Genomic DNA, 25,723 nt, shown 5'->3' on the forward strand with positions numbered 1-25,723 from the left:
TTAGAAGGCAGAGATTAGGAGGATCGAGGTTCAAAGCCAGCCTGGGCAAAAGAGGCCCTATCTCAAAAAAACCTAACACAGAAACCGGACTGATGGAGTGGCTCAAGGTGTAGGCCCTGAGTTTAAACCCCAGTACTACAAAGAGGGAGAGAGGGAGAGAGAGAGAGAAAAGGAGGGGTAATGGAGAGGTCTGAAGGTAAGCAGGAGTGAGTCAGGTGAGGGAGGAAAGGAAGATCTCATGTCAGGCATTCCTGCATATGCAAGAGCCCTGTGGTGTAAGGGAACAGACTCATTCTAAGAGGAAAGCAGTGGGCTGAAGTGCAACTTGAGAAGGACCAGCAGGCTTGAAAGGCTTTGTGAAGGATTTTAGTCTTTATTCTAAGAGGATTGTTACTCTTGGTGTTGGTACTGAAGTTTTGAACTCAAGATCTCACCCTTGCTAGGTAAGCACTCTGCCACTTGAACCATGCCTCAAGCCTCCTCCCCCACCTTTTCCCCCTTTTAGTTATTTTTCAGATAGGCTGGCCTCAAACCTTGATCCTCCTACCTGTGCCTCCCAAGTAGCTGGGATGAAAGGCGTGTGAGCTACAGACCTGTCTTTTTCTGTTTCTTTTTTTTTTTCTGCAGTACTGGAGTTTGAACTCAGGGCCTTCACCTTGAGCCACCCTACCAGCCCTTTGTTCTTGGTGGGTTTTTTTTCAAGATAGGGTCTCCAAAAATTATTTTTCCAGGGCTGGCTTCAAACCAAGATCCTCCTGATCTCTGCCTAAGTAACTAGGATTACAGGCGGTAGCCACCAGTGCCTGACTCTAAAGGGTTTTTAAGTGTGTGGGTTGAGGATGTGACATTAGCAAACTTACATTTTGATAGGATGACTGGAAATACAGCGTGTGAGGAGAGGCAAACGTTAGAGGAAGGAAGACCCAATACAAGGCTGTCTATTGGACCAGGAAAGGACCAAGAAAGAGAACTTGGGAATAGGACTGTGGTTGATGGAAATTCAGAAAAGAGGCCAGGGTTAGGAAGAAGGAAGCTGAACAGAATTAAGGGATGGACTAGGGGAGGGCCCGAGAGGCTCGAGTGATGACTTGAAAGTTTCTGGATTGTGGGAAAGACAATGTGGTGCTGTTCTCTGACTCCAGAAGAGCAGAAGGCTTGTGTTTGGTCAATGTAAATTGTAGGAGCCCATTGTTTAGGACGAGGCTCCTGCACTGGGCCCTGACAGACCAAACTAAAAGTCTTGAAGGCCAGAATTCCATCCATCAAAGTAAACTAGTTATCTGAATTTTTTTTTTGGTGGCACTAGGATTTGAACTCAGGGCCTCACACTTGCTAGGCAGGCACTTTACCACTTGAGGCCCCTCTGCCGGCCCTTTTTTTGTGTTGGGTGTTTTTGAGATAGGGTCTCACGAACTATTTGCCGAGGCTGGCTTCAAACCGTGATCCTTCTGAGTAACTAGCACTACAAGCTTGAGTCGCCAGCGCCTGGCCTTTCCTGATTTCTTGAAAAGTCAGGACTGCTGGAGTGGCTCAAGTGGTAGAGCACCCGCTTAGCAAGTGTGAAGCCTTAAGTTCAAATGCCAGTGCCATTAAAAAAAAAAAAAACAAAAGTCAAATAACAGGGCTGCAGGTGTAGCTCAAGAAGTAGAGTGCCAGTGGTTCACCCCTGTAATCCTAGCTACTCAGGAGGCAGAGATCAGGAGGATCACAGTTTATAGCCAGCCTAGGCAAATAGTTCATGAGAGACCCTATCTCGAAAAAACCCCCCCGCAAAAAAAAAAAAAAAGAAAAAAACCCATCACAAAAAAAAGGGCTGGTAGAGTGGCCCTGACTTCAAACCCAGACCAAGAAAAAAAAAAAAGATGGTAAAGCATCTGCCTGTACACACACACACACACACACACACACACACACACACACGCACGCACACAGATCTTTCAAGTAGCTGGATGCTGGTGGCTCATGCCCTATTATCCTAGCTACTTGGGAGGCAAAGATCAGGAAGACAGTGGTTCAAAGCCAGCTGAGACAGACCCTATCTCAAGTTCAAGGTCAGTCTCAGCTATACAGTGAACACCTGTCTCAAGAAAGAAAGAGGGGTCTGGGGGCAAGGCTCAAGCTTATGAGCATGAAGCCCTGAGTTCAAACCCAAGTGCAGCAATAAATAAATAAATAAATAAATACATAAATAAAAGAAAGAGGACTGGCAGAGTGGCTCACCTGCCTAGCAAGTGTAAGGCCCTGAGTTCAAATCCCAGTGTTGCCAAACAAACAAAAAGAACAAGGAAAGATGGGAAGCAGGGAGGAAGGGGAGGAGGAAGAAATCAATTAATTTAATTAAAATCAAATCAATAGGCTAAGGAAAAATCACATGATCATATCGATAGATGTGGGAACATCATTTAGAACTATAAATCTAACACCTACGTAGATTTAAAAAAGAAAGAAAGAAAGAAAAAAGCTCTGAGCAAACTAGAAGTAGTAAGGAATATCCTCACATCATAAACTATAATTTTTTTAGGTTTTTTTTAACATTTTTACATTTACTTTCATGTGTATACTTGTTTGGGTCCCCTCCTATGCCCCCCCTAACCTCCTGCTTCCAGGGAGAACCTGTTCCACCTTCTTCTTTTCTGATTTTTTTGAAGAGAAACATAAGAGATAATAAGAAAGACATAGCGTTTTTGCTAGCTTGAGATGAAGATAGCTATACAGAGAGATTCCTAGCATTGCTTCCATGCACATTTGTATTACAACCCACATTGGTTCACCTCTGCCAGAACTCTTCACTAATCCTTGGTCCCCTTCCCATAGTGGCCTCTGCCAGTTTAAGATTACCATATTAGCTCCTCTACAGTAGGCACATCAAACACTTTCAAGTTTTAGGTTTCCTTCCCTTTTCCTATTCCTCTGTGCATGTTCTTCCCTTAGTGTGTGACCCATGTCCAATAATAATACTGCATTTGTTTTAGGTCTATAGTCTTAAGCTGACTTCGCTTAAGATGATGTTCTCTAGCTCATAAACCATAATTTTAAAACTTTACAGTTAGCATCATTCTTAATGGTGAGAAACTGGAAGTTTTCTAAGATCAGGACCAAGGCAAGGACATCACACTGGAAATCTTAACTAATGCAATAAGATAAGAAAAGGTAATAAAAGGTACACTGAATGGGAAACAAGATATGAAACCATCGCTGGGCGCCAGTGGCTCACACCTGTAATTCTAGCTACTTGGGAGGTTGAGATCAGGAGGATTGTGGTTTGAGGCCAGCCTAGGCAAATAGTTTTTGAGGCTGCATCTCCAAAATAGCCAGAGGAAAGTGGGCTAGAGGTGCTGCTCAAGGGGCAAAGCGCCTGCTCTGTTAGCCTGAAGTCCCGAGTATAAACCCCAGGCCCACTAAAGAAAAGAAAGAGAGACAGAGAGGGAGAGACAGAGAGAGAGAGAGACAGAAGGAAAGAAATAAATGAAACTGTCATTGTTTAGGACTGCAACAAACAAAAACTATCTTTGAGTTGGGTGTGGTGCTACTGAGGCAGAGGACATGGAAAGTTTGAGGCCAACCTGAGCTACCTCATGAGTTCCAGAACAACCTGGGCTACAAAAGGAACCTGCCTTGAAAAACAAAAACAAAAGCAAAACAAACAAACAAAACCCAACTAGCTTTGTTTGTAGATAGAAAATTAAAAAAAAAAGTTCGTACAGAGAAGTTTGCAAAAAACCTAGAATAGCCAGAAGAAGAGCAAAGTTGTAAGACATTCTATTTAGTATCAAGATTTATTACAAACCTGAGTAATCAAGATAATCAATTGCTCAACAGAATAGAAAGCCAGCCTAGACCCAAATGTGTAAAATGAACTGGCCGATGACAAAGGGCAAAGGCAAAGAAGAATGAAGAAAAGATAATCTTTTCAACAAATGGACAGCCATATGCAAAGTAAGAATTTAGACACATCAAGGCACTGGTGGCTCACGCCTGTAATCCTTGCTACTCTGGAGGAAGAGATCAGGAGGATCACAGTTCAAAGCCAGCCTGGGCAAATAGTTCTAGAGACCGTATCTTGAAAAAATGCCTCACAAAAAAGGGCTGGTGAAGTGGCTCAAGGTGTAGGCCCTGAGTTCAAATCCCAGCACTACAAAAAAGAAAAAGAAAAAGAAAAAAGACATATAAATATTTCAAAGCCTTGAGTAGAAAAATTTCCCAAACAACATAGAAAAAGATGTAGTTTCCTCCTGGCTCCTTCTTCCTTTCTGCTTCTGCTCTTCTTGCCTTTGTCAAGGCTGAATCTTGTCTTGTGGCAGGGGAGCAGTGGGCCAAGGCATCAGAGCTAACTTGCTTGAGTACTCTTTCCAAAAAACACTCAAAGTCCCAAAACACTGTCCCGAAAAGACTTACTAAAGTTTGGTAATTAATGAGCACACAATACTTATTATTGTGCTTTACAGTGGTGAAATCTGGCAGACACTTTTTCTTTTCTTTTTTTTTTTTTGGCAGTACTGGGGTTTGAACTCAGGGCCTTGTACTTGCTAGGCAGGTGCTCTACCACCTGAGCCACTCCCCCAGCCCTTTTTGCTTGCAGGAAGATACATAAATGGCTGATAAGCACATAGAGAGGTACTCAATGTCATGTCATTAAATAAATGCAAATGAAGTCCAAATAAGACATCATTTCACTCCTCCAGGACAGATTTAAGCATGAAAGTGAATAGTAGCAAACATTGGCAAGATGTGGAGAAGCTGGCACTCCCCTTGCTGGTTGGAATGGAAAATGGCCCCGCAGCTGGGGTGTGGCTTAAGTGGTAAAGCACCTGCTTTGCAAGCTTGAAGTCCTGAGTTCAAACCTCAGTCCCACCAAAAAAAAAAAAAAAGATTCAAGTGTGTGGCCCCAGCTCCAGCCTCAGTGATGGGCAGATGACCTAGTCAAAACGAACAGCATGTATGCTCTGTACTTTTCTGGAACTTACTGAACAAGACACAGTCTTGGTGTGTTGAGCTTCATAAATGGCCAAATTGGAAGCCTATAGTCTTTATGGGGTTCATCTTTGCCCCAGAACAGTGGATTTGACCTGAGAAGGAAGCGAGCACAGCAGACAGCGCTAAGGAGTGGGAAAAAATGACATTCAGGGACTATCATGTGTGCTTTCCAATCCGGGTGTACCTGAAGCCAGTGCAGCCCTGGATTCTTCGGATACACGACCAAGCCCTCTCTTCTGTACTTGACTCAATTGGCATTCTTTTTCTACCCTTTGCAGTGGAAAAGTCCTCAACGATACAGGAGACAAGCATGGAAGATTGCTCAGTAGTTGGGGCTCTATCCTGAGTTAACTGGGAGCCACAAATGGGTGTTGGTCTTTTGATTTTTTTTTTGTTTTTGAGGTACTGGGGTTTGAACTCAGGGCCTCACACTTGCTAGCCACAACTTGTGTCACTCCACCAGCCCTTTTTTGTGATTTTTTTTTTTTTCCAGGTAGGGTCTTGCGAACTATTTGCCTAGGCAGCTACTCAGGAATCAGAGATTGGGAAGATCGCTGTTCTGAGGCCAGCTGGGGTAAAACGCTGGGGAGACCACACCTCAACCAATAAAAAGCTGTCATCCCAGCAAAGACCACTGTGGTCCAGGCCAGCCCCAACATAAACAGAAGACCCTATTCAAAAAATAACTACAGGGAAAAGAGCTGAGCATGTGGCTCAAGTGGTAGGGTGCTTGCCTAGAAAGCTCAAGATCCTGAGTTCAAGCCCCAGTATGGAGAAGAAGCACAGGGAAGGGTGGGTCAACTCCCTGGGAAATAAACCAGACATTGAAAGCAGGTATGAATGGCTGATGCCCCTGAGCTCTTAGCAGTGCAGAAGGTAATACCATCTGCAAAGATACATCTAGAGCCATTCATATAGGTCGGAGCGCTTCCCATCTATACTTACTGCTTCACAAACTTTTGTTTGGTTTTTCCCCAAAGTGATGCTCACTGAAGTCACCCTAATAAGGGAACCAGCAGGCCCTTTATTCTTTCAACTGAGTTAAAGCTGGTGGGCCTATCACACTCCTCCTGGACCTGGATCTAGACACCAGGCATCACTGGAGCTTGCTGGGCTGGCAGGAAGTGAATATCGTGCCCTTCCGGCTGAAGCCCAGTATCCAAGGCTAGACAACAGGATGCAGGAAGGAACCCAGAAGCAGAGACTCCTCTTGTGCAAGGGGGTGGGGTCTTCCTTAGGAAAAAAGAAGCTGTCTTCCATGCAGATGAGGACGGAAGTTCACTGCCACTTGCTGGGTGAACCTGAGGACCAGAAGGAGAACCCATGAAGACCCCATACTTGAGAAAGCCTTGGTCTCCATTCTTTGTGACAGCTGTGGCTTGGGAAAGAGGTATGGCCAAGAGGCTTTGAAGAAATGCACAGAAGATTTCCTGTCTACTCTAGTTCTTGAACTCTCAGATCTGTCTGTGCCCACCAATAAATCTAGTCCATCACAAGAGGATTCATGGGAAAAGCCGTATTTGTTATCTTCCTCCTCTACCCTCATCTTTGATTTCTCTGACCAACACCTAGCATTTTGCTTGCCTGGTAAAGCGGTCCTAAGGAGGAGAAAATCCCTCCATTAAGTGGGAGTCCTGATGGGGTTTGAATCTGCCCTGCTTATCTCCAGAGCTTGTGCTTGTAATCACACAAGCCTATAGCACAGTGTGGAGGAAGATTTCAGGGTAGGTGGCACCTGGGTTCCGTGACAAAGAATACCATAACTGATTAAATGTGTCTGGCATGAGCAAGGAGTTTGGTAGCCATGATGCCAAAAGCACAGCAACCAAAAAATAAATAAATTGGACAACATCAAAATTAAAAACTTTGGGCTGGAACATGGCTCAAGTGGTAGAGCATCTGCCTAGTAAATGTGAGGTCCTGAGTTCAAACCCCAGTGCCAATAAAAAAAAAATGAAAAGAAGCCAGGTGTGACCAGCTGTTTGGGAAGTAGATATGGGAGACTCATGGTTCGAGCCCCTATTAAAAAATAAACTGGCCTACAGGAGGGTTATGGAAGGGTGAATTCAACTATGACATATTGTAAGAACTTTTGTAAATGTCACAATGTACACCCAGTACAACAACAATATATTTTTAAAAAGCAGACAGGGGTAGGAGGATCAAGGTCTGAGGTCATCCCTGAGCCAAAATTAGGAGACCCTATCTAAAAAATAAATTAAAGCAAAAAAGGCTGTAGGGAAGGAATAGGTCAAATGATAGAGTGCTTTCCTAGGAAGTGCACTGCCCTGAGGGTGGGGGGGGGGATGACAACTCACAGGATCACAGGGACAGGGGCTGGTGGAGTGGCTTAAGTGTTAGAGCACCTGCCTAGCAAGCTTGAGGCTCTGTGTTCAAATCCCATCACTGCCAAAAAAAAAAGTCAGCTCACAGAATGAGAGAAAGCATTTGCAAACCATATATCTGACAAGGGTTTACTATACAGAATACATAAAGGACTATCACCACTCAGTAATGGCATAATTTTTATTTACTTGTTTATTGGATGGTACTGGGTTTTGAACTCAGGGCCTCACATTTGCCAGGAAGACATTCTACCACTTGAGCCACTCTGCCAGCCATTTTGTGATGGTTATTTTCAATAAAGGGTCTCATGAACTGTTTGCCCAGATTGGCTTCAAACCATGATCCTCCTGGTCTCTGCCTCCTTAGTAGCTAGGATGACAGGCATGACCCACTGGTGCCTGGTTTTTATCTTTCTCTTTCCTTCTTTCCTTCTTTCTTTCTTTCTTTCTTTCTTTCTTTCTTTCTTTCTTTCTTTCTTTCTTTCTTTCTTTCTTCCTCCTCCCTCCCACGCTCCCTCCTTCCTGCCCCCCACTCTCTGTTTTCTTTTCTTTGTTTTTTGGTTTTTTTTGGTGTTGAACGTAGGGCTTCACACTTGGTAGACTGAGGCTCTACCACTCTACCACTTGAGTCACATTTTCTTTCTTTCTTTTTTTTTTTTTTTTTTTGAGCCAAGGTCTCACTCTGTTGCCCAGACTGTTCTTGAACTCCTGAGCTCAACTGAGCCTCCTGCCTTTCTAAGCAGGGCCTATGACTTTTACTGAAGACCACTACAAAATATGTTAGGAGTAAAGTCCCACCTTCTTTGCCTGCTGACAGCCCTCTCCTCACTGAGAGCTTTGTCTAGTCTACTTGCTGACTCCCAGTCTTGACACCAGGAACCTAAAATGCCAGCAATGAAAGCTATTCCAAGAGCACAAGCTTCACCCCAGCTTGGGCCTCCAGCCTCAGGCACATTACGGGGAGCAGCTGATTGCAGGGACAGAGCAACTCATTCCCATCTCCATTCTGTCCTGTCTGCTTTCAGGAATCTGGTATCCCAAGGCCAGATTCACTAAATCAAATACAAGTTGTAGATGTAACGTGTCCAATAAAGAGCTACACTCTCCCTCCTCCCCAACCAGCAAAATCAGCAATGGACATCTCCATTCCTTGCCTGGTGTGGGTGCCTCACGCCCGTAATCTTAGGTACTTGGGAGGCAGAGATCAGGAGGATGGACGTTCAAGGCCAGCCCAGGCAAATAGTTTCAGAAACTCTATCTTAGAAAAATCCATCTCAGAAAAAGGGCTGGTGGAGTGGCTCAAGTGCTTAGCAAGCATGAGACCCTGAGTTCAAAATTCCCAGCATTGAAGAAAGAGAAAGAAAGAAAGAAATTCTCATTCCTTGCTAGAGTGCTCTTTTTTTTTTTTTTAAATTTTTTGTGGTACTGGGGTTGAACTCAGGGCTTCGTGCTTGCAAAGCAAGCACTCTACTACTTGAGCCATAGCTCCAGTCCATTTTGCTCTTTATTTTGGAGATGGGGGGAGGGTCTCTCAAACTATTTGCCTGGGTTGGCCTTGAACTATGAATGATCCTCCCAATCTCAGCCTCCCAAATCAGCTAGGATTACAGATGGGAGCCACCAGCTACTAAAGTGCTCATTTAGCCCTGCCTGCGTAGCCATGACAGCTCCAAGGAAGATGGTCTGAGTTTCCTCTTAGAGCTCAGCGTACAGTGCTGCTTGCTCAGCAGCAGGTGTCATGAAAGGCCCAAACTTAGCAGTCAGAGAGCATCATGGCACATTGTTTGATTTGGTTTCTGCATGTTGTTATTGGCACTAATCACACCTACTCTTTCATTAATTTAACAACTATTAAAAAACTCCCTAAAAGGCGACAGAGTACTGTAGTGTTAAGGGTAAAACTAAATTGAAGCCTAGCTTTTTGGTGGAACTGGTATTTGAACTCAGGACTTCATGCTTGCTAGGCAGGTGCTCTACCACTTGAGCCATGCCCTCACCCTTATGGCCCTATCTTTGTCACATTTACTTCATAATCTTTTTGTCACAGCATGGTCTGAGTATCACCAGAAAGGGCATCTTTCACTTTCTTGATATCCCTAAAAGTTTACACTGATGTAGGTTAGAAAGAGCACTCCCAGCAAGGTGCGATGTCACAAACCTGTAACCCCAGTACTTGACAGGCTGAAGTAGGAAGATGGGGAGTTACATAGCAAGACCCTGTCTCAAAAAGAAAAAAAAAAATCCCATTTCAATGATATTAACAGGTTGAGGGAGATAGAATTCTTGCTCTATTACCTTGGGCAAGTAATTTAACACTTTTTATTTTTTAAGATGGTGTGGTCTCACTACGTCGCACAGGCTAACTTCAAACTTGCCTTCCTCTGCCTCTCAAGTAGCTGAGATTACAGACATGTACCACAGGACCTGGCTAGTAATGTATCTCTTTATGCCTCAACTTCCTTCTTTATAAAACATGGACAATATGATCTATTAGAAAAGATTTGTGAGGACCAAGAAAAAAGTGCCTAGTAAGTGTCTGGTAGAATACTGGATACATCGTTCAGAGTTCAAGCAGAAAAATAGGAACCATAGAGAGAATTTAATGCAGGTTATTGCATTAAAGTCACTGGAGCCTTGGAAGGGCTGAGAATCCCAACAAGAGTCGGTGTGGCAACCCAAGAGTTAACAAGAAGCTGCCCGAAGGAGGAGGTAGATTAATGGAAGCCAGGGCTGTGGATCGCCCTGCAAATGTTGGGCCTACTATGGCTACCTGTCCAGTAGGAGCAGAACCACAAAGGAGCCTTTGCTGCTGCTTCCTCCCTCCTGCCTTCGAGTCTCCTGCCACTGTCTCCCACTGGCCAAACCCATGCCTGAAGCTGGCTGTCCTGAGAGGATGAAAGACTGCCCTCTTCAGGGCTCAGTCATTTTAATACATAAAAGAGAAGCACAAAGACATGATCTGTTGCTAATTGCAGAGAACAACAATTACATAGAAATTAAACCGGCTTTGTAATACCTTTATTTGCAAAATCAAGTACTAGATACACTCAAAAGTAACAAAAATTTCCTTTAAATATATATTGTAATGGGGAGGGGAGCAAGTAGTTCACGCCTGTAATCCCAGAACAGCAGGAGGCAAAGGCAGGAGGATCAGAGTTCGAAGGTAGACTACATAGAGAGATCCCATCTCAAAAAAACTTAAGGGCTGGAATTGTAGCTCAATGGTAGAATGCTTGCCTAGCCTGGGCAAGGTCTGTGTGTCAGGCCTGGCATAGTGGCGTTTTAAGGTGGATTTTCAGTGTAAGACATTTTGCATTTTCTCAACTGACATTCTCACGAAGGTCTCTGCAGAAGAAGACTTGCCCTTTCTATGTGACAGAGTAAAAAGTCACCCAGAACATGATTGCACCACAGCAGTGTCATGGCAACTGGACCGTGGTCTTGGGGCTCTCAAGGGATTGCGGTGTGTGTCCTGGGGTAGGGCCACACAATCTCTGAACTCATGTTTAAAAACCAGAAATCCATGCGGGGGCGGGGGGCGGGGCAAGTTAGATGCGACCACGTTCCATTCAGGTCCTCTTCATCTTTCCATTCCTTTGTCCAGAAAGGTCCAAAATGGTTTTTGAAAGAAAAGATGAGATGATCGAAGTGTCCAAGGCCTCACAGCTGCCAGATCAGAAGGAATTCAGTCTCTAGCTTCCAAGCCAAGGCCCTTTCCACAGCCCCGCAGTTCTCTTCCCGCAGCCCCGCAGTTCTCTTCCCGCAACCCCGCAGTTCTCTTTCCGCCTGGGACTCCTTTCTGAATGGCTTGTCCATGGAAAGGCAAAAGCGACACCGATCAAAGTCCTAGGGCTCCGGGTTGCGACTGCAAACCAGCCGCAAAGCTGGGTGTCAATAGAGGTCCGGGGACCGGCTCCGGACGCCCCAGCCTGGGGAATTCGGGGTCTCTAGTCCGCAAGACCGATCCAGCCGCCCCGGGATCCCCGGGATTGTAACAGCGCCGCATGCCCGGGGCGGGGCATGGGCGGAGCCTTTTCTGATTGGCTGTGAGGGTCTAGGGGCGGGGCTGCAGGGCGGGCACCCACAATAAGCCTCCATAAAAGGGAGAGGTGGGGGCCGGGGCCCGGATCGAGCCCTCCCCGCCCGGGGTTGCAGCGATCTGAGGTGCGTGGCAGACCGGGCGGGCGGGCTAGCGGCGGGTACGCGGGCCCGACCGCGGGCCCGGCGTGGTCCGGGCGGGAGGTGGCCGCCGGCGGCATTCGAGGCCTGCGCGCCCGTCCTCCCGCGTCGGGTCACAGCGGCTGCACCATGGCTCTAAGGGCCGAGGGCGCCGCGCTCGACTGCTTCGAGGTGACGCTCAAGTGCGAGGAAGGAGAGGACGACGAGGAGGCCGTGGTGGTGGCCGTAATTCCGCGGCCCGAGCCGATGCTCAGAGGTGAGGATGGCAGGGGGACCCCCCCACTTCCGTATCACGGCTCGGGGCTCGGCCCCCCTCCTGCCGGGGCCTGGGCCACCCCTGCCCCTCGGGTCTGGGGCCGCGGCACCCCCTCCCCCTGCGATCTGCGGCCAGGGCGCGCTCTTGCTCCTCCCCCACCAGGGTTTGGAATCCCTGGCCTCCCCGAATTCCCCTCCCCCACCCCCGCCCAGGGTCTGGAGACTTCGATCCACGCCCCGCGCGCGACGGATCTTCCGGTGCCTGGGCGCCCCCTTGCCCGGGCGCAGCTCGGATGCCGGATCCCCAGAGGCGCGGGCTGCCCGCTGCCGCCGTCTCTCCCCCGGCCTGGCTGTGTCCTAGGCCGAGGGGCGGCAAGGCCTCTAGGCCCGAGGCTGGGCGCGTTGCGATTCGGAGGGTGGAGGCAGGCGCCGCTGTCGACCTCTAACCGGAGAATTTGAAGAGCCCTCCAAGTATAAAGCTTTCCCGCCCCACCGCCCCCATCCCCAGGCCTTGCCTTGCGCAAGCCACAGGTGTCGGATTCTAGAGCAAGTACCATGAATGGTGCTGCGTGCAGCACCCAGTTGGGGGAAGCGGTGTTTGCCAGGGGGTTCCCTTAGCCATCTAAAAAGAGTCAGCTAAAAGCCTGTAATGGGAGGTGACTTGAGGGACAATGTGGAACCTCTGGCCCTCCCCTCTCCCTTCACCTTTCCTCTCCCCCTTTATCAATTTGTTTAGTCCTCAGGGGCTTGCAGAGCATAACAAAGAGCCATCTTTGTGAAAGACAATATTCATGAAAACGCACATTTTTCCCTGTTGTCAGTACCTCTTTCCCTTAAGGACAGTGCCAGTCGAGGTTGTACTTCCACCTGAACATAAGGATGTCTACTTTGTCTGCACAGTCTCCCATCCTTTTTGGAAAGAGGAGAGTTACAAAACTAGTGAGGGAAGTAAAGGCCTTATTCCTCTCAGAGCATTCAGCCCACTGCACAGGCTTATTTTTCAGCTTATGCTGATGTTTATGGAGTGCATCCTCTGCTATCATCCAAGGCTGTCTGAGTTAATGTGGTCAACAGCCCTACAAGGATGGCCTCATCCCCACTGTTAGGGAGGAAATAGAAGTTTAGAGAGGTTTATTCATTCAGCCAGTACTTATTGGGCACCTCCTTTATACCAGGTGGTGTTTTAGGCTGGCGACTATAGCAGTGGTAAACAATGCAGGTGACATCTTGCCCTTGAACATGTACATCCTGTTGACTGACAAACAGGTAAATAAGAATATAGTATGTCAGGTGGCCTTAACTAGTTTAGAGTACACTAAAGCAGGGTAAGGAGAAAGGAAAGATCTTTATTGAGTGGTTAAGAAAGGCTTCGCTAATAAGATGACTCAGCCTTGGAGCTAGCTGGAGGAAGAGCATTTTATTTGAGATCCAGAGCATTCAGGATGGTATGACTGGAGACAGGAAGAGTGTTTTAGGCAGAGAGAAGAGCAAGTGCAAAAGTCTGAGGCACAGGCTCCTGGAAGATTTGAGATGTGTGTGAGGATGAATTTGAGGGTTTTGGCCTGAGCAACTGGAAGGATGGCCTTCCTGTTTACTGAGATAGAGGAGGCTGGGGGTGTAGGCTTATGGGAGATCGGGAGTTAAGTTTTGAATATGGTAAATTCAACATGCATATTACAAACTGCGCCTGGTGAGCACAACTGTAATCCTAAAACTGGAAGGCTGAAGCAGGAGGATCAAAAGTTTAAGGCTACCCTGGCAAGACCCTGTCTTAAAAATTAGTAAGTAAATAAGCTGGGTGCTGGTGGCTCACGCCTGTTGCTGGTGGCTACTCGGGAGATAGAGATCAGGAGAATCACTGTTCAAAGCCAGCTAGGACAAGTAGTTTGAGACCCTATATCAAAAATAACCAGCACAGAGCCGGGTACGCCTGTAATCCTAGCTACTCAGGAGGCAGAGATCAGGAGGATTGCAATTCAAAGCCAGCCCCGGGCAATTAATTCCGCCAGAGCCTCTCTCGAAAATACCTAACATAACAAAGAGCCTGAGTTCAAGCCCCAGAACCACAAAAAAAAAATAATAATAATAATAACCAGCACAAAAAAGGACTGGCAGAATGGTTCAAGTGGTAGAGCACTTTGAACAAACGTGAGGCCCTGAGTTCAAACCCAGTACTATCAAAAAAATAAAATAAGTAAATCAATCAATAAATAAAAGATGCCTGTTAAAGGCTCAGTTGGAGAGATCAGCTATACAGTTGGGTACCTGAGTGTAGACTTCATGGTAGAGTATGGCGGGAGATGTAAATATGGGAGTTGTCAGCCGTGGGCAATGGGGTGAGGAAGGAGACCAACACAGAGAGCTCCAAGGACTGAGCCCTGGAATCCTCCAGGTATTGCAGGGTGTAGATTGAGTCAGTCCCTCATCATTCCCTCAGGTGAATCCCCCTGTCTGCCATGCACTATTGTTGGTGCTGGAGATTTAGGTGCAAAGCATCAGATATCTGTGTTGTTGAGGGCTCATGGTATGGTAGACAGTGCACAAGTAAAACAAGTGGGGGTATACATGTGGGAAAGTGACAGCTTCCTTCAGGGTGCTTAGCAATAGAGTGTGAGAGCCAGGCAAATATGTGACATGGTAAGGGAGATGAGGAAGAACCCTCACAGGTGACTGAGAAGGAATAGTGAAGAAGTAAGAGAACCAAGGGCAGGATTGAGGTTCGAGGCCAACCTAGGCAAATAGTTTGTAAGACTACCATCTCCAAAATAGCCAAAGCAAAAAGGCCTGGAGGTGTGACTCAAGCTGTAGAGCACCTGCTGTACAAGCATGAAGCCCTGAGTTCAAACCCCAGTCCCACCAAAAAAAAATGAAAAAGAACTGGGTGCGTTGGTGACCTTCATGAGAGCTGGTTTGGGAGAGTGTAGGGAAGAAAATGGATCGTAAGAGGACTGGGGTTCTGTCACTTGGGAGGTGGGTGCAACCCAGCTGGGACCTACATTGTCTGGGTCCAAGCCAAGGCTCAGATCCACTCCAGATGCCACCTCTCCACCTGTTCCATGCAGCTCCCAGGTATTAAGGCCTCCCAGTTTGTATTGTGTCCCTCCTCTCTGGTTGAGGGAGACATCATAGCAAAGGGATCTCAGGCATTTGGCAGAAGCACTGAGCTGCCAGTGCTGCCTTTTTTGAGCTGAAAAGGGTTCCTGCCCTGTCACAGCCTTTGATCCATGAGTACAGAGAGCAGGTGGCACACCGCCAAAAGGGGGCAAGGCCATCACTGCTAGTGGTGAGAGGGTGGGGTGGCCTTCTGAAGGGGCCTCAAAAGGTGGAGGAATAATAGACAGGCCCTTAGGGTATAATATGATAAAATTTAGCAACTCAAAGTATACGCTAGTTGGGGATGGTGATGCACCTGTAATCTCAATTGCTCAGGAGGGAAAGACAGGAGGATGGAGGTTTGAAGCCAGCCTGAACAAAATTAGCTGAGACCCTATCTGAAAAGCAAAGTAAAAGGACTGGGAGCACTTGCTTAGCAAGAGTAAGGACCAGAGCTCAATCCCTAGTACCACCAAAAAAAAAAAAATGCAATACACTATGGCTTAGAAGTCATTTGTTGATAGTTGACTGCAGTCAGCTGTCAGGGGTGAGGGGATCTGGAGAGCTCTCAGGGATGATATCAGATGAGGGATCTGGGCAGGTGTGCAGGGTCTGGTGACCTGGGAAACATTTCACCTAAGGCCCAGGACTAGATGAGAGAAGGTAGAGAGGCGAGAGAAGGTGGAGAAGCGAGAGCAGCGTGGGCTGTACACATGGCAGGTGCTTCGTGGGATCCATGGGAAGAACACTGGAGGGAATGCCCCCCTTACCTGCCCACCTGCCTTACACAGGTGTATTCCGAGCACCACCTGCCCCAGGCACCTTGACTGACAACACCCTTCCCCTCCTTGGCACAGTGACCCAACAGGAGAAGACCCCACCACCTCGACCCCACCTGTTGGAGGCAGGTGTAGATGGCTGTGAGGAGCCCAAGCAGCACATGTCTTGGGAACAGGAGTTCCTGGTGGGGAACAGCCCCGGAGGCAGCGGGCGGGCACTGTGCATGGTGTGTGGGGCCGAGATCCGGTTCCCTTCGGCAGACACGGCTCGCACACACATCCTGGAGCAGCATCCTCACACTCTGGACCTCAGTCCCTCCGAGAAGAACAACATCCTAGAGGCCTGGAGTGAGGGGGTGGCCCTCCTACAAGATGTCCAAGTTGAGCAGCCGTCCCTACCCAGCCCAGGTAGGGAGGGTGGGGGCCGAGGGAAAAACAGGGCCCATGGGAGCTATGGGAGCTCAGTGGGCTTTTGCCCCCTCAGAATCAGGCCAGGATGTCGAGCCAGACCCCGGCTCCAACCCAGACCCTGCCAAGATGCCAGCGGAGATTGTGGTCCTCCTGGACTCCGAGGACAACCCATCCCTCCCTAAAAGGAGCCGGCCCAGAGGACTCCGCCCGCTTGAGCTTCTTGGTCAGTCAACAGAGTTTGTGATGATGAGTGTGGGGCTAGGGCGGGCAGGTGTCCTCAGGAGCCTGGGATTGCAGGGTTGAGACATAGGAGCCTCCTAAAAGGCCTAAGATCAGGCTGGCAGAGTGGTTCAAGCAGTAGAGCGCCTGCCTAGCAAGCATGAAGCCTTGAGTTCAAACTCTGGTACTGCCAAGAAATAAAGATCTAAGGTCTTTCCTTTTGCAGTTGCCCCTGCCACAGAGCCAGGAAATAAGAAGCCCCGTGGTCAGAGATGGAAGGAACCCCCAGGGGAAGAGCCTGTCAGAAAGAAGAGAGGCAGGCCAATGACCAAAAACCTGGATCCTGACCCAGGTGAGGGGAAGTCCTGGAGTGGTGGGCGTGGGACCTGGCTGTTGGCCTGTAAGAAATTACAGGTTGGTGAGACTGGGTGGAGCCAGAGAGAAGGCACCTGCAGTTTACCTGGGGCTTGGGGGATCAGGCTTTTGGGTTCTGGCCTCTTCCACACACAATTCTCCCTGTCTCCTTTTAGATCCCCCCTCCCCCGACTTACCCACAGAAGCGTTCACAGCACCAGCTGAGGTCCGACACTTCACAGATGGCAGCTTCCCTCCAGGCTTTGTCCTCCAGCTCTTCTCCCATACCCAGCTTAGGACCGCAGACAGCAAGGACTCCCCTAAAGAGGTCAAAGTGACAGAAGAAGGCCTTCCCCAGCCAGAAAGCCCCTCTTCAGGTGAGCCCTCCTGAGAAGGGTAGACAGGGGAAGGTGGGCAGTCAGCACCCCTGGGTTCTAACCAAGATAGAGGTGGCTGGTGCTCAGGTATCCTGGAGACACGCCAAGGATTGAGGGGAAGGAGTGGGAATGGTGAGGAAGGCTGGCCAGAGAGCTAAGCATTTCTAAGTGTTCTTAGGAGTTTCTTGGAGTTGTTCATTAGGCTGAGCTAGGCCAGCATCTCCCCAGAAGCCTTGACACCCTCCTCCCTAAGTCTACACATGAGGCTGCTTCCAGCTGGAACTTAGACCCAAATGGGGCACTCAGCAATTCAAGCAGGTGTGGAGTCAGATGTGGTGCTGCACCCCTGTAATCCCAGCACTCCAGGGGCTGAGGCAAGAAGATCAAGAGTCCAAGGCCAGCCTGGGCTATGTAATGAGATACCGTCTTAAAAACAAGAAACCCAGGTGTCAGAATAGTCAGGTGACACTCTATGGAGACACCAGCTCAGTAAGTTCCTAATAGTGACAGTAAGTGCTTTTGTTTGTATTGTATCCCGGTGGTATTAAGAAGTTTTTATATGCAGTTCATTTGGTCCCAGGTGTGGTGGTGCCTATAATCCCAGCACTCAACTAGCTGAGGCAAAAGGATCATGAGTTTGAATTTTTATAGACAAAGAAGCTAAGTCTCAAGGAGATAATTTCTTCTTCCCCATAGTCTTTGTATGAGTTTCTTGTTTGCTACTGTAACAAATTACTACAGATTTAGTGGCTTAAAACACACATTTTATAGTTATGGAAGTCAGAGTCAATATGTGTCCTCCCGAGCTAAACTCAAGGTGTTGGCAGGGCTGTGTTTGTTCCCTTCTGGAAGTTTTAGGGGGAAATTTGTTCTCTTGTCTTCCTGGCTTAGAGGCCTCCCACATTCTTTGGCTTGTGGTCTCCTAACATCCTCAAAGCCAGCAGTGGCTGGTGGAGGTTCTCCCCCTGTTGTCTTTGGTTCTAACTCATCTGCCTCCCTTTTCCTCATTTAAGGGCCATTGTGGGCTCACTTACGTAATCCAGAGTAATTTATCTATTTATTATTTATTTTTGCTGTGTAGGGGGTGGAACCAGGGCCTTGGAAGGCAAGGGCTGTGCTGCTGAGCCATAACCCAGCCCATCTCTTATTTTTTAGTCTGTTTTAACAACCTTAATTCCATCTACAGCCTAATTTCCCCTTGCTGTGGAATAAGACATTCCCAGGTTCTGGGGATTTACTAGTGTCTACTCTTAACAGTTTGGTTGTATCCTTCCACCTTTCACAAAGCTCTGTGTGTATATGCACACATGTGCTTTTGTTTGCTTATTTACCAAAACGGGTGCCCCTGTTTGTCCTCCTGGGATAGGCCTTCCCGCTTCATGTAGATCGTGGTTCTAACTGTCTCAAGTTTCAGCTTGAGTCACGTTGCAGTGCTGCCTTCCCGAGCCCACGCACCCCGCTTGGACTTGAGCGTTTCTGAGTCTCCTCGCTCGCCCATGGATCTCCTGTAGATGGCTGGCCTCTGCACTGTTTAATGGATCTTCTGGTTTCATGCTGGAAGGGAGCCTGCGTTTCGAGTCCCAGGGTGCCCTGTGCCCAAACTCTACCTGTCTAGGGTGGTGAGTAGAGGAGGAGAGAATCCCTGAGGTTTAAGGTGATGTGGGTGAGTGGATAGAGTGGAAGGATGGGGCTTCACAAGCCAGACTGAATAATAGAACAGGGATGGAGCAGCACTGACACAATTTGTGGAACTTGGAAGTAGCCCAGAAACTACAGAGGACACTGAGTAATGCAGTGACAAGGTTCCATGGAACCCAGTCCAGAGGGAAGCCCGGGAAGTGACCATGAGTAAATCAGGCTTAACTCAAGAAACAGTCTGTCAGGGGTACACTTAGAGGCAGTGAAGCCTCAGACTAGGGGCCCACAGGACAGCTCCAGGCAGAGCACAGCCTCTAGTTGGTGGCTTCAGCTGTTTTGAAGAACCCAGAGCTGATTTCTTAGAACTCTGTGAGGCTTCAACCAGAGTGTCTCTACATTTTTTTTTTTGGTTAGGGGCAGTGTTGAAGTTTGAACTTAGGTCTTCATGCTTGCAAAACAGGTGCTCTACCACTTGAACCACACCTCCAGTCCATTTTTCTTTGGTTATTTTGGAGGTGGGATCTCTCAAACTATTTGCCAGGCTGGCTCCAACCATGATCCTCATGATCTCAGCCTCCCAAGTATTTAGAATTACAGGTGAGAACCACCAAGACCCAGCATGTCTCTACTTTCTGTATGATCATGTATACATGGAAGTTCTGTGAAGATTTTGAGTAAAGATCCAACCACTATTTTGGAAAAAAGTTTTGAAATTGTGGACGTAGGAGTTGGAAAAGGTTGGTCAGGTTAGTTGATCTGATGGATGTGAACATGAGGCAATCTGGGAAGACTTTCTAGAACTTTCCAAGGATGAAGGTAGGGAAGGTATGCAGACCAGGAGAAACGGTGAAGCCAGAAGGACCAAGTCACAGGGAAAAAGACTCTTTGTCTTGCTGGCAATTGGTTTGAGTAGGACTTGGGGATCTGGTTAGGATGCTTTGGCCAGGCACTGTGTCTAGACCACCACAGGAGCGCAATGAAAGAGCACACAGGTCTGTGGGAGTGGCAGCCTTGCATGGGACTTTCAGTTTGTTCATCACTGTGTCTTCAGCACCTGGGACAGTGCCTGGCACAAAGAAAGCTCTCAGGCTGATGATGAATGTCTTTGTCACTTGTCATTCAGGTGGTGGCATTTCCAGAGTCTCTGTACATATTGGCCTTAGTGAGAACCAAGGGGAGTGGGCTTGATCCAGCTTCCTTGGGAGGAGCCAGTCTTGGTAGAGAGTGTGTGAGCACAGATCTGCAAATCTGGGGGAAAGTGAGGAGGGGAAACGGGAGTTTAGGAGGGGTGGTTCTAGGAGCAGGGTATGCAGGGACTCAGCCTGTCCCAGGGACAGATAAGTCTCACAGCTTGTTTTTTTTATGGCCATGGGCTCTGACCTCTCTACCACATCTCAGGCCTCACTTTCCTGACCCACTCATACCTCTACCCTCCTTGCCACTAGGAAGAACTGGCAGTTCATTCTGGTGACTCAAGGAGTTCCCAGCTTTCTCTGGGCCCTTACGATATACTGAACTTGCCTAATATGCTATCTTGTGGAAGTGAAGTATGGGAGGTATTATGTTTTCCGTTTTACAGAAAAAGAAACTGAGCCAGGTGTGCTGCTGTGTACCTGTAATCCCAGCTACTCGGGGCTGAGGCAGGAGGATTTCTTGATCTCAGGAGCTGGGTATAGTAGCTCACAGTCTGTAACCCCAGCTACTAGGGAGTCAGAGAGCAAGACGATTATAGATGGCTCAAGGGGTAGAGCACCTGTTCACCAAGTAGAGGCTCTGAGTTCAGAGACCAGAACCCCCCAAAACAAAACAAACAAAAATTTTAAAAAACTGGGGAAATGAAAGGAAACTGAGCATCAGACAGGCTAGGTACCTTGCCCAGGGTCACTCACCTAGCCACAGCCTGTTGTGTTTGTGCTAGGCTCACTTGGACGATCTACCTGCAAGCAGTGTCCAGCTGCTCCCACCAACTCTTCCTGCTGCATCCAGGCCCAAGTCTCCACCTCCTGTCCCGCTACTGCCCCTTTCCCTCATCTCCAGGTCCTGGGGGTTCTTTCCCCTTCTCTGTTGCCTGTCTCTGGATCTTCCCCATCAGCCTGCACAGAGCTGTTTTTCCTTTCTTGACCCCATTCTTCTCTAGCCACTGTCCTGTTTGTCTTGAAAGGTAGAAGGCCTTTTCTATACTAACTGCCTGTATCTCTCTGGAATTCATTTGAGTCAAACTTTGTTTCGTACACAACACTCTACGCCCAAATTGCTTTAACTCCAGTGGTCAGTTCTTGATCCTTCGTTCCTTATCTCTTATTTATTCTTTTCTATTTTTTGCTCAGTACTTGGGTTTAAACTCAGGACTTTGTGCTTTTGGTTTTTTTGAGACAGAGGCTCGCTATGTAATTCAGGCTGGCCTCAAATGTGGTGATCCAGCTGTCTTAGCCTCCCAAGTGCTGGGATTACAGGTGTGTCCCACCATGCTCAGCACCGTCTCTTTCTCTTGCTCGTTCGTTCTTGGCTCCATGTTGTTATCTGCCTTCCCCTTTCTAGAATGTCAGTCTTCAGGTCAAGATGTTTATTTTATGCACTGAGATATCCCCAGTGGCCTGCACAGGCCTGGCACAGAATAGGCACTGTTTCTGTGTCTAGTGAATTAACATTTAGGCTCACAGCTCTAAAATGTCATTCATGTGGCTATAACCCACCTTCATCTTCCAGCCTGGCCTCCCCCCAACTTACTTCCACCCTCCCCTGTCACAGGAAACTGCATCCTGGGACTATACTGGGGCTTGAAATCAGGGCCTACACCTTGAGCCAAGTTTTTTTTGAGATAGGGTCTCGCAAACTATTTGCCCGGGCTGGCTTTGAACCGTGATCCTCCTGATCTCTGACTCCTGAATAGCTAGGATTACAGGCATGAGCTGCCAGCTCCCATCCATCATCTTGTTTCAGCCAAACCCTCAGAGTCATCCTCTTCTTTGTTTCTCCAACCCCACATCTGACCATCCATCCACAGATCATCTAAAATAAGTTTAGTTCACCCTCCTGTCACCATCTCCACTGCCACTGCTGTGGCCTGGTCCCTAGAACAGCCTTCTTCTAGTCTCTGGCCTCTGAGCTTTGCCCAATGCTCTGTGCTCTCGCCTAGCAGTCAGTTCTCTACTAAAAACACTTGTCACTACTCACACCCTCCAGGCTTCTCCTATCACTTGAGATAAAAACCAAAGTCTCCATATGGGGGGGCCATTGGTTCCCCCCCACCACTCTCTTGACCTCTCCAGCCACACCCCTGTCACTTCAGGCAGCCTGGCCTTGCTGATCCTTGGCAGCCACCATCTGATCCTCCCTTCATCGCTTTCATAGCTGTACATCTGACTTGTTTTCCCTCCACATCTTTGCTCACCTCTTGGCTCACTCTACCAGTTTCTTTTCCTGATGTTTTTTATTTTGCTTCTGTGCATATATAATGTACTGTCTTTGATTTGGTTGTCCTTTTTATTGACTCTTCCACTAGAATGTAAATTTCAAGAAGGCAAACTGGTTGACTCCACTTATTGCTGTATCCCTAGCAACTGGAACAGCGTTGAAAACATCGTATTTGCCTGATAAATTACTGTTGAGTTCATGAGTAAGTGAGTGGGGTTTTGTCTTCCCCCAAGGAGCTTATGGTTTAAGGGAAAGCAAACCACCTATGTGAGCACAAGACAGAGCTTGCTGTCCTACAACCCAGTAGTGGCTGATGAGTCATTTTTTTAAAAATTAGGATATATTTGTTATGCGGGGGGCGGGATTCATAATGACAGTTCCGATTAGACTTATATTGTACATTAGTTAGTTCACCCCCGCTGTCTCTCCCCCTCAATCTTCTCCCCGCCCCACTTAAAGCAATTGCAAGAGGTTTCTTTGTTCCGTTTCGTATAGATACAATGAAGTCCATCAACCATATAATGTCACCTTAATCTCCTTCGTTCACCCTCCCACTTTCCTCTGGTACCCCTGCCACACCCTGTACCTATTTTACAGTCTCTCTAACATATTTCTCAGTCATTGCATCTAAAAATAGAGTAGAATAAAACTACAAAGACTCTTTCAATACAAATAGCACAACAGTTCTCGTCAGTTTCTGCTTTGCTTTTCGATGTAATGTAACTTTTTGTGGCTGTGCAGTGGCCACAGCAGTGTATCTTCCCCTATCTGGACGCCCAGCTTTGCCATTCTGAGCGGCTTCTACACACTAAAACATAGCTGTTTACTTTCAAGCACATAGAGCCTAGTCGAAGTTACAGGGTCAAGCAGGGATGCTAACCTAGGGCTCTGTCTGCTGTGCTCTGCAGTCACACGCTCTGTGGAGCCAGCCGTGTCCTAGGCTGCTTGGGTATATCCCACCACATCACCTCTAACCTGCCCAGCAGGATCCCTAAGCAAGGATGTCCAGAGAGTTCTATGTGAAACGGAGTCAGCCCAAGGCAGGCGTTGGAGAGAGGTGTCACGCAGCCCTAAGCATCTGAATCCCTGAGGAAGGCTTCCTGGCAGTGTTTGGCCAGTGCTGTGAGGCTGCCTGTCCTTGGTCACCCAAGAGTGGAGCCTCCTGCTATACCTGGCTCTGGGCTAGGGAAATGAGGAAGGCCCTGGAAGTGTGATGTGTGGTTTGCAGAGCTTTAGGGAACATCTTTCAGCTCTGGAGAATCCTGACTCTGCTCTCTGCTCCATCCCTGCCCAGCTCCCCCTCCAGGGCTTCGTGGGACGCTGGATCTCCAGGTTATCCGTGTGCGGATGGAGGAGCCCCCAGCAGTCAGCCTCTTGCAAGACTGGTCCAAGCACCCCCAGGGCACCAAGGGGGTGGGAGCAGGTGACACCCGAGATTGACCCACAGTTTTCTAGAATCCAGCACCACTGTAGGGGTACAGCCAGAGGCAGGAAGTGGGGTGTAAGTCTCTGCTTTCCTGGGAGGGTGGGAGGAAGGAGACAGCATCCCCTTTTGGCTTACAACTCAGAGCTGCCAGCTCAGCCACCTGATGGAGAGTTTTAAAACCAGGTGCCAGAGCAGGGTAGAGGGGTGAGATAGCATCTGCAGTCACTTGGGGGCACCTGGCTGGACCTGGGGTGGGCAGTGGTGGCTGATGCTGTCTGAGGTGGAGCATTGGGCCTGAGGAGAACACCTACCCCAATCCCTTGCTGACCCACACCTCTGTGTTCCCCTACACCTCCTCCTACCCTTTCTTAGCCCCCCACCATTCTCCCCTGGCACAGTGCCTTATGTAGAGGTGGTCATGGCGGGGTTTGAACTGAGTCCCACTACCTCAGGGGACACCTCTCCTCCCCCACTTGTTCAGGCTCCACCAGGAGACCTCCATTACCTCTTCCTGCTCCATCCCACAGAGGGACTCCATTCACCCCTCCCCCTTTCACCTGATGTCCTCTTGTATATATTGCCTTTGTTGACAATAAATTATTTTTTTTTATTAAGAGTTCCGTCTGGGCCATCATTGGGGTAAGGGGCCTCCTAGGGCCAGCTTGAGGAGCAGGAAGGCTGGAAGATAGTCTTAGCTGGGAACCAGGGCTCACCTGTCCCAGGGGGTGGACTAGTGAGCATCAGGGAAGGGCTTGTTTGGGCCTCTGGGCCCAGACTGACATATGGACACCTTCCCCTCTCCCTTAGCTTTACTCCAGAAAAGGATTCAGAGATACGTTTTCTTTAATGAGCCTCTGAGTTGACTGATAGGCCTCTGAGTTGACTGATAGGCCTCTGTCCAAGCAAGATGACCTTGCTAAGAGCTCAGAGGCCCTCACACATGTTGAGAGCTGGGGAGGCCTTTCTAAAGCCAGACACACACACACACACACACACACACACACACCCCTCTTGGCCCTGGGCCAGGAGATGGCCCACCTCACATCTCTTCACAGTTTCTATGTGTTTCAGACCAAATCTGTAGGGTTTACCCCTCCCCTGGGAGGCCCAGGTATCTTCCTCCCAAGTCCCAAACTGCTGTCCTGGTTAGAATCCATGGCAGTGTGGCAAATTGGGACACATACCCACTACTAGCCACTTCGGTGGTAGGTCACAGGCATTTAGGGAGAGGTGGGGATGGGATGTGGAGGGCTCTCAAACAGGAAGGGTCAGTTTATGCTGTGGGCTACCCTGAGCTAATGTCACCCAGGTCAGGTGTGAAGGATCTCATAGCTTGGTGGACTCTTGGGAGATGGTCCTTTCACCTCATCTGACAAGCTCAGGAGGAGCCCGAGAATGTACAGGGCCCTTGTCCAGGGGAGGCTAAAAGACACGTAGTGGAGAAGAGGCATAGATTAGGGAAGCTCACTGTGACAGGTGAGCCACTGCAGATAAGCAAAAGTTGGGGACTACCTAATCTGAAGGAATAAATAGTACTGCAAACCTGGCTCTGAAAGCACAAGTATTGTCATTGCCAATGGTTTCTGTTCCTCCTTCAGTGCTGTGACTGTTTACATTAACGCCGATGTGCTTTTAAGACAACATGGCTGTGTTGCAAGGTGGTTTACACTTGAGAAAACCCATGTCAAAGTTGTAAAATTGTGGCGCCAAATGCACCTCTGCTGCTATTGTGTGATCGTGACTTGGCCTCCTAGACTGTGAGCTCCTTCCGGGCAGGGACCAGGTTGCATTGATTTTATTTTCCTAGGTGCCCTGTCTAGGACCTGGTACATGGTAGGTGCTTAATAAATGTTTGTCAAGTGCCTGCTTGGTGTGTATTCTTGTGTGATGTTTTTCTCCAACAGGCTGGTCCCTGGAGTGTGGCTCGGTGGTGATGGTGGTGGTGGTGTTTGTTGCCAGGTGACTGTGGCTGATAAGAGTTCTGATCTCAGCCTCACATCTTGGGCAAGAGGGGGTCTGCCCAGCCTTGGCCAGGATCCTAGGAACTGTAAGCAGGTGTGACCAGGAGCTGCCTGTGGGCACCACTGGAAAAAAAGTAGGCTAGAGCATGGGAGGACAAGTGGGTGGAAGGGACCCCCTTGCTCGCCACCCTCACTTGGGAATCCCCTCACCTCCAGCCCTGCCAGCCTGGTTACAAAACCAGGGGAAAGTCCTGTGCAAGTATCAGTGACCAACCTCCCGGGACTGGGGTGGTAGGCT

At 48.5% G+C, this 25,723-nt stretch overlaps 1 protein-coding gene across 11 annotated transcripts; it reads left to right on the plus strand.

Moving 5' to 3' along the window:
• Window positions 1-11,445: 11,445 nt before the first annotated feature.
• On the plus strand, window positions 11,446-24,074 carry Spindoc (spindlin interactor and repressor of chromatin binding). 11 transcript variants are annotated; one of them, XM_074048192.1, is made up of 7 exons: window positions 11,446-11,754; window positions 15,638-16,033; window positions 16,110-16,259; window positions 16,482-16,607; window positions 16,786-16,986; window positions 18,498-18,605; window positions 22,127-23,469. In XM_074048192.1, the coding sequence occupies exons 1-6, from the start codon at window positions 11,628-11,630 to the stop codon at window positions 18,599-18,601; spliced, it is 1,104 nt and encodes a 367-aa protein (XP_073904293.1). In that variant the 5' UTR covers window positions 11,446-11,627; the 3' UTR covers window positions 18,602-18,605; window positions 22,127-23,469. The 11 variants fall into 11 exon arrangements, 9 of the variants coding, with proteins under 9 accessions (XP_073904293.1, XP_073904305.1, XP_073904288.1 ...); XR_012438947.1 differs by having other exon boundaries at window positions 11,447-11,754; window positions 18,353-18,605; window positions 23,333-23,373; XR_012438948.1 differs by having other exon boundaries at window positions 11,447-11,754; window positions 18,353-18,605; window positions 22,127-22,144.
• Window positions 24,075-25,723: the final 1,649 nt, after the last annotated feature.

This window comes from Castor canadensis, chromosome 1 (assembly GCF_047511655.1).
Source record: "Castor canadensis chromosome 1, mCasCan1.hap1v2, whole genome shotgun sequence".
NCBI lineage: Eukaryota > Metazoa > Chordata > Mammalia > Rodentia > Castoridae > Castor > Castor canadensis.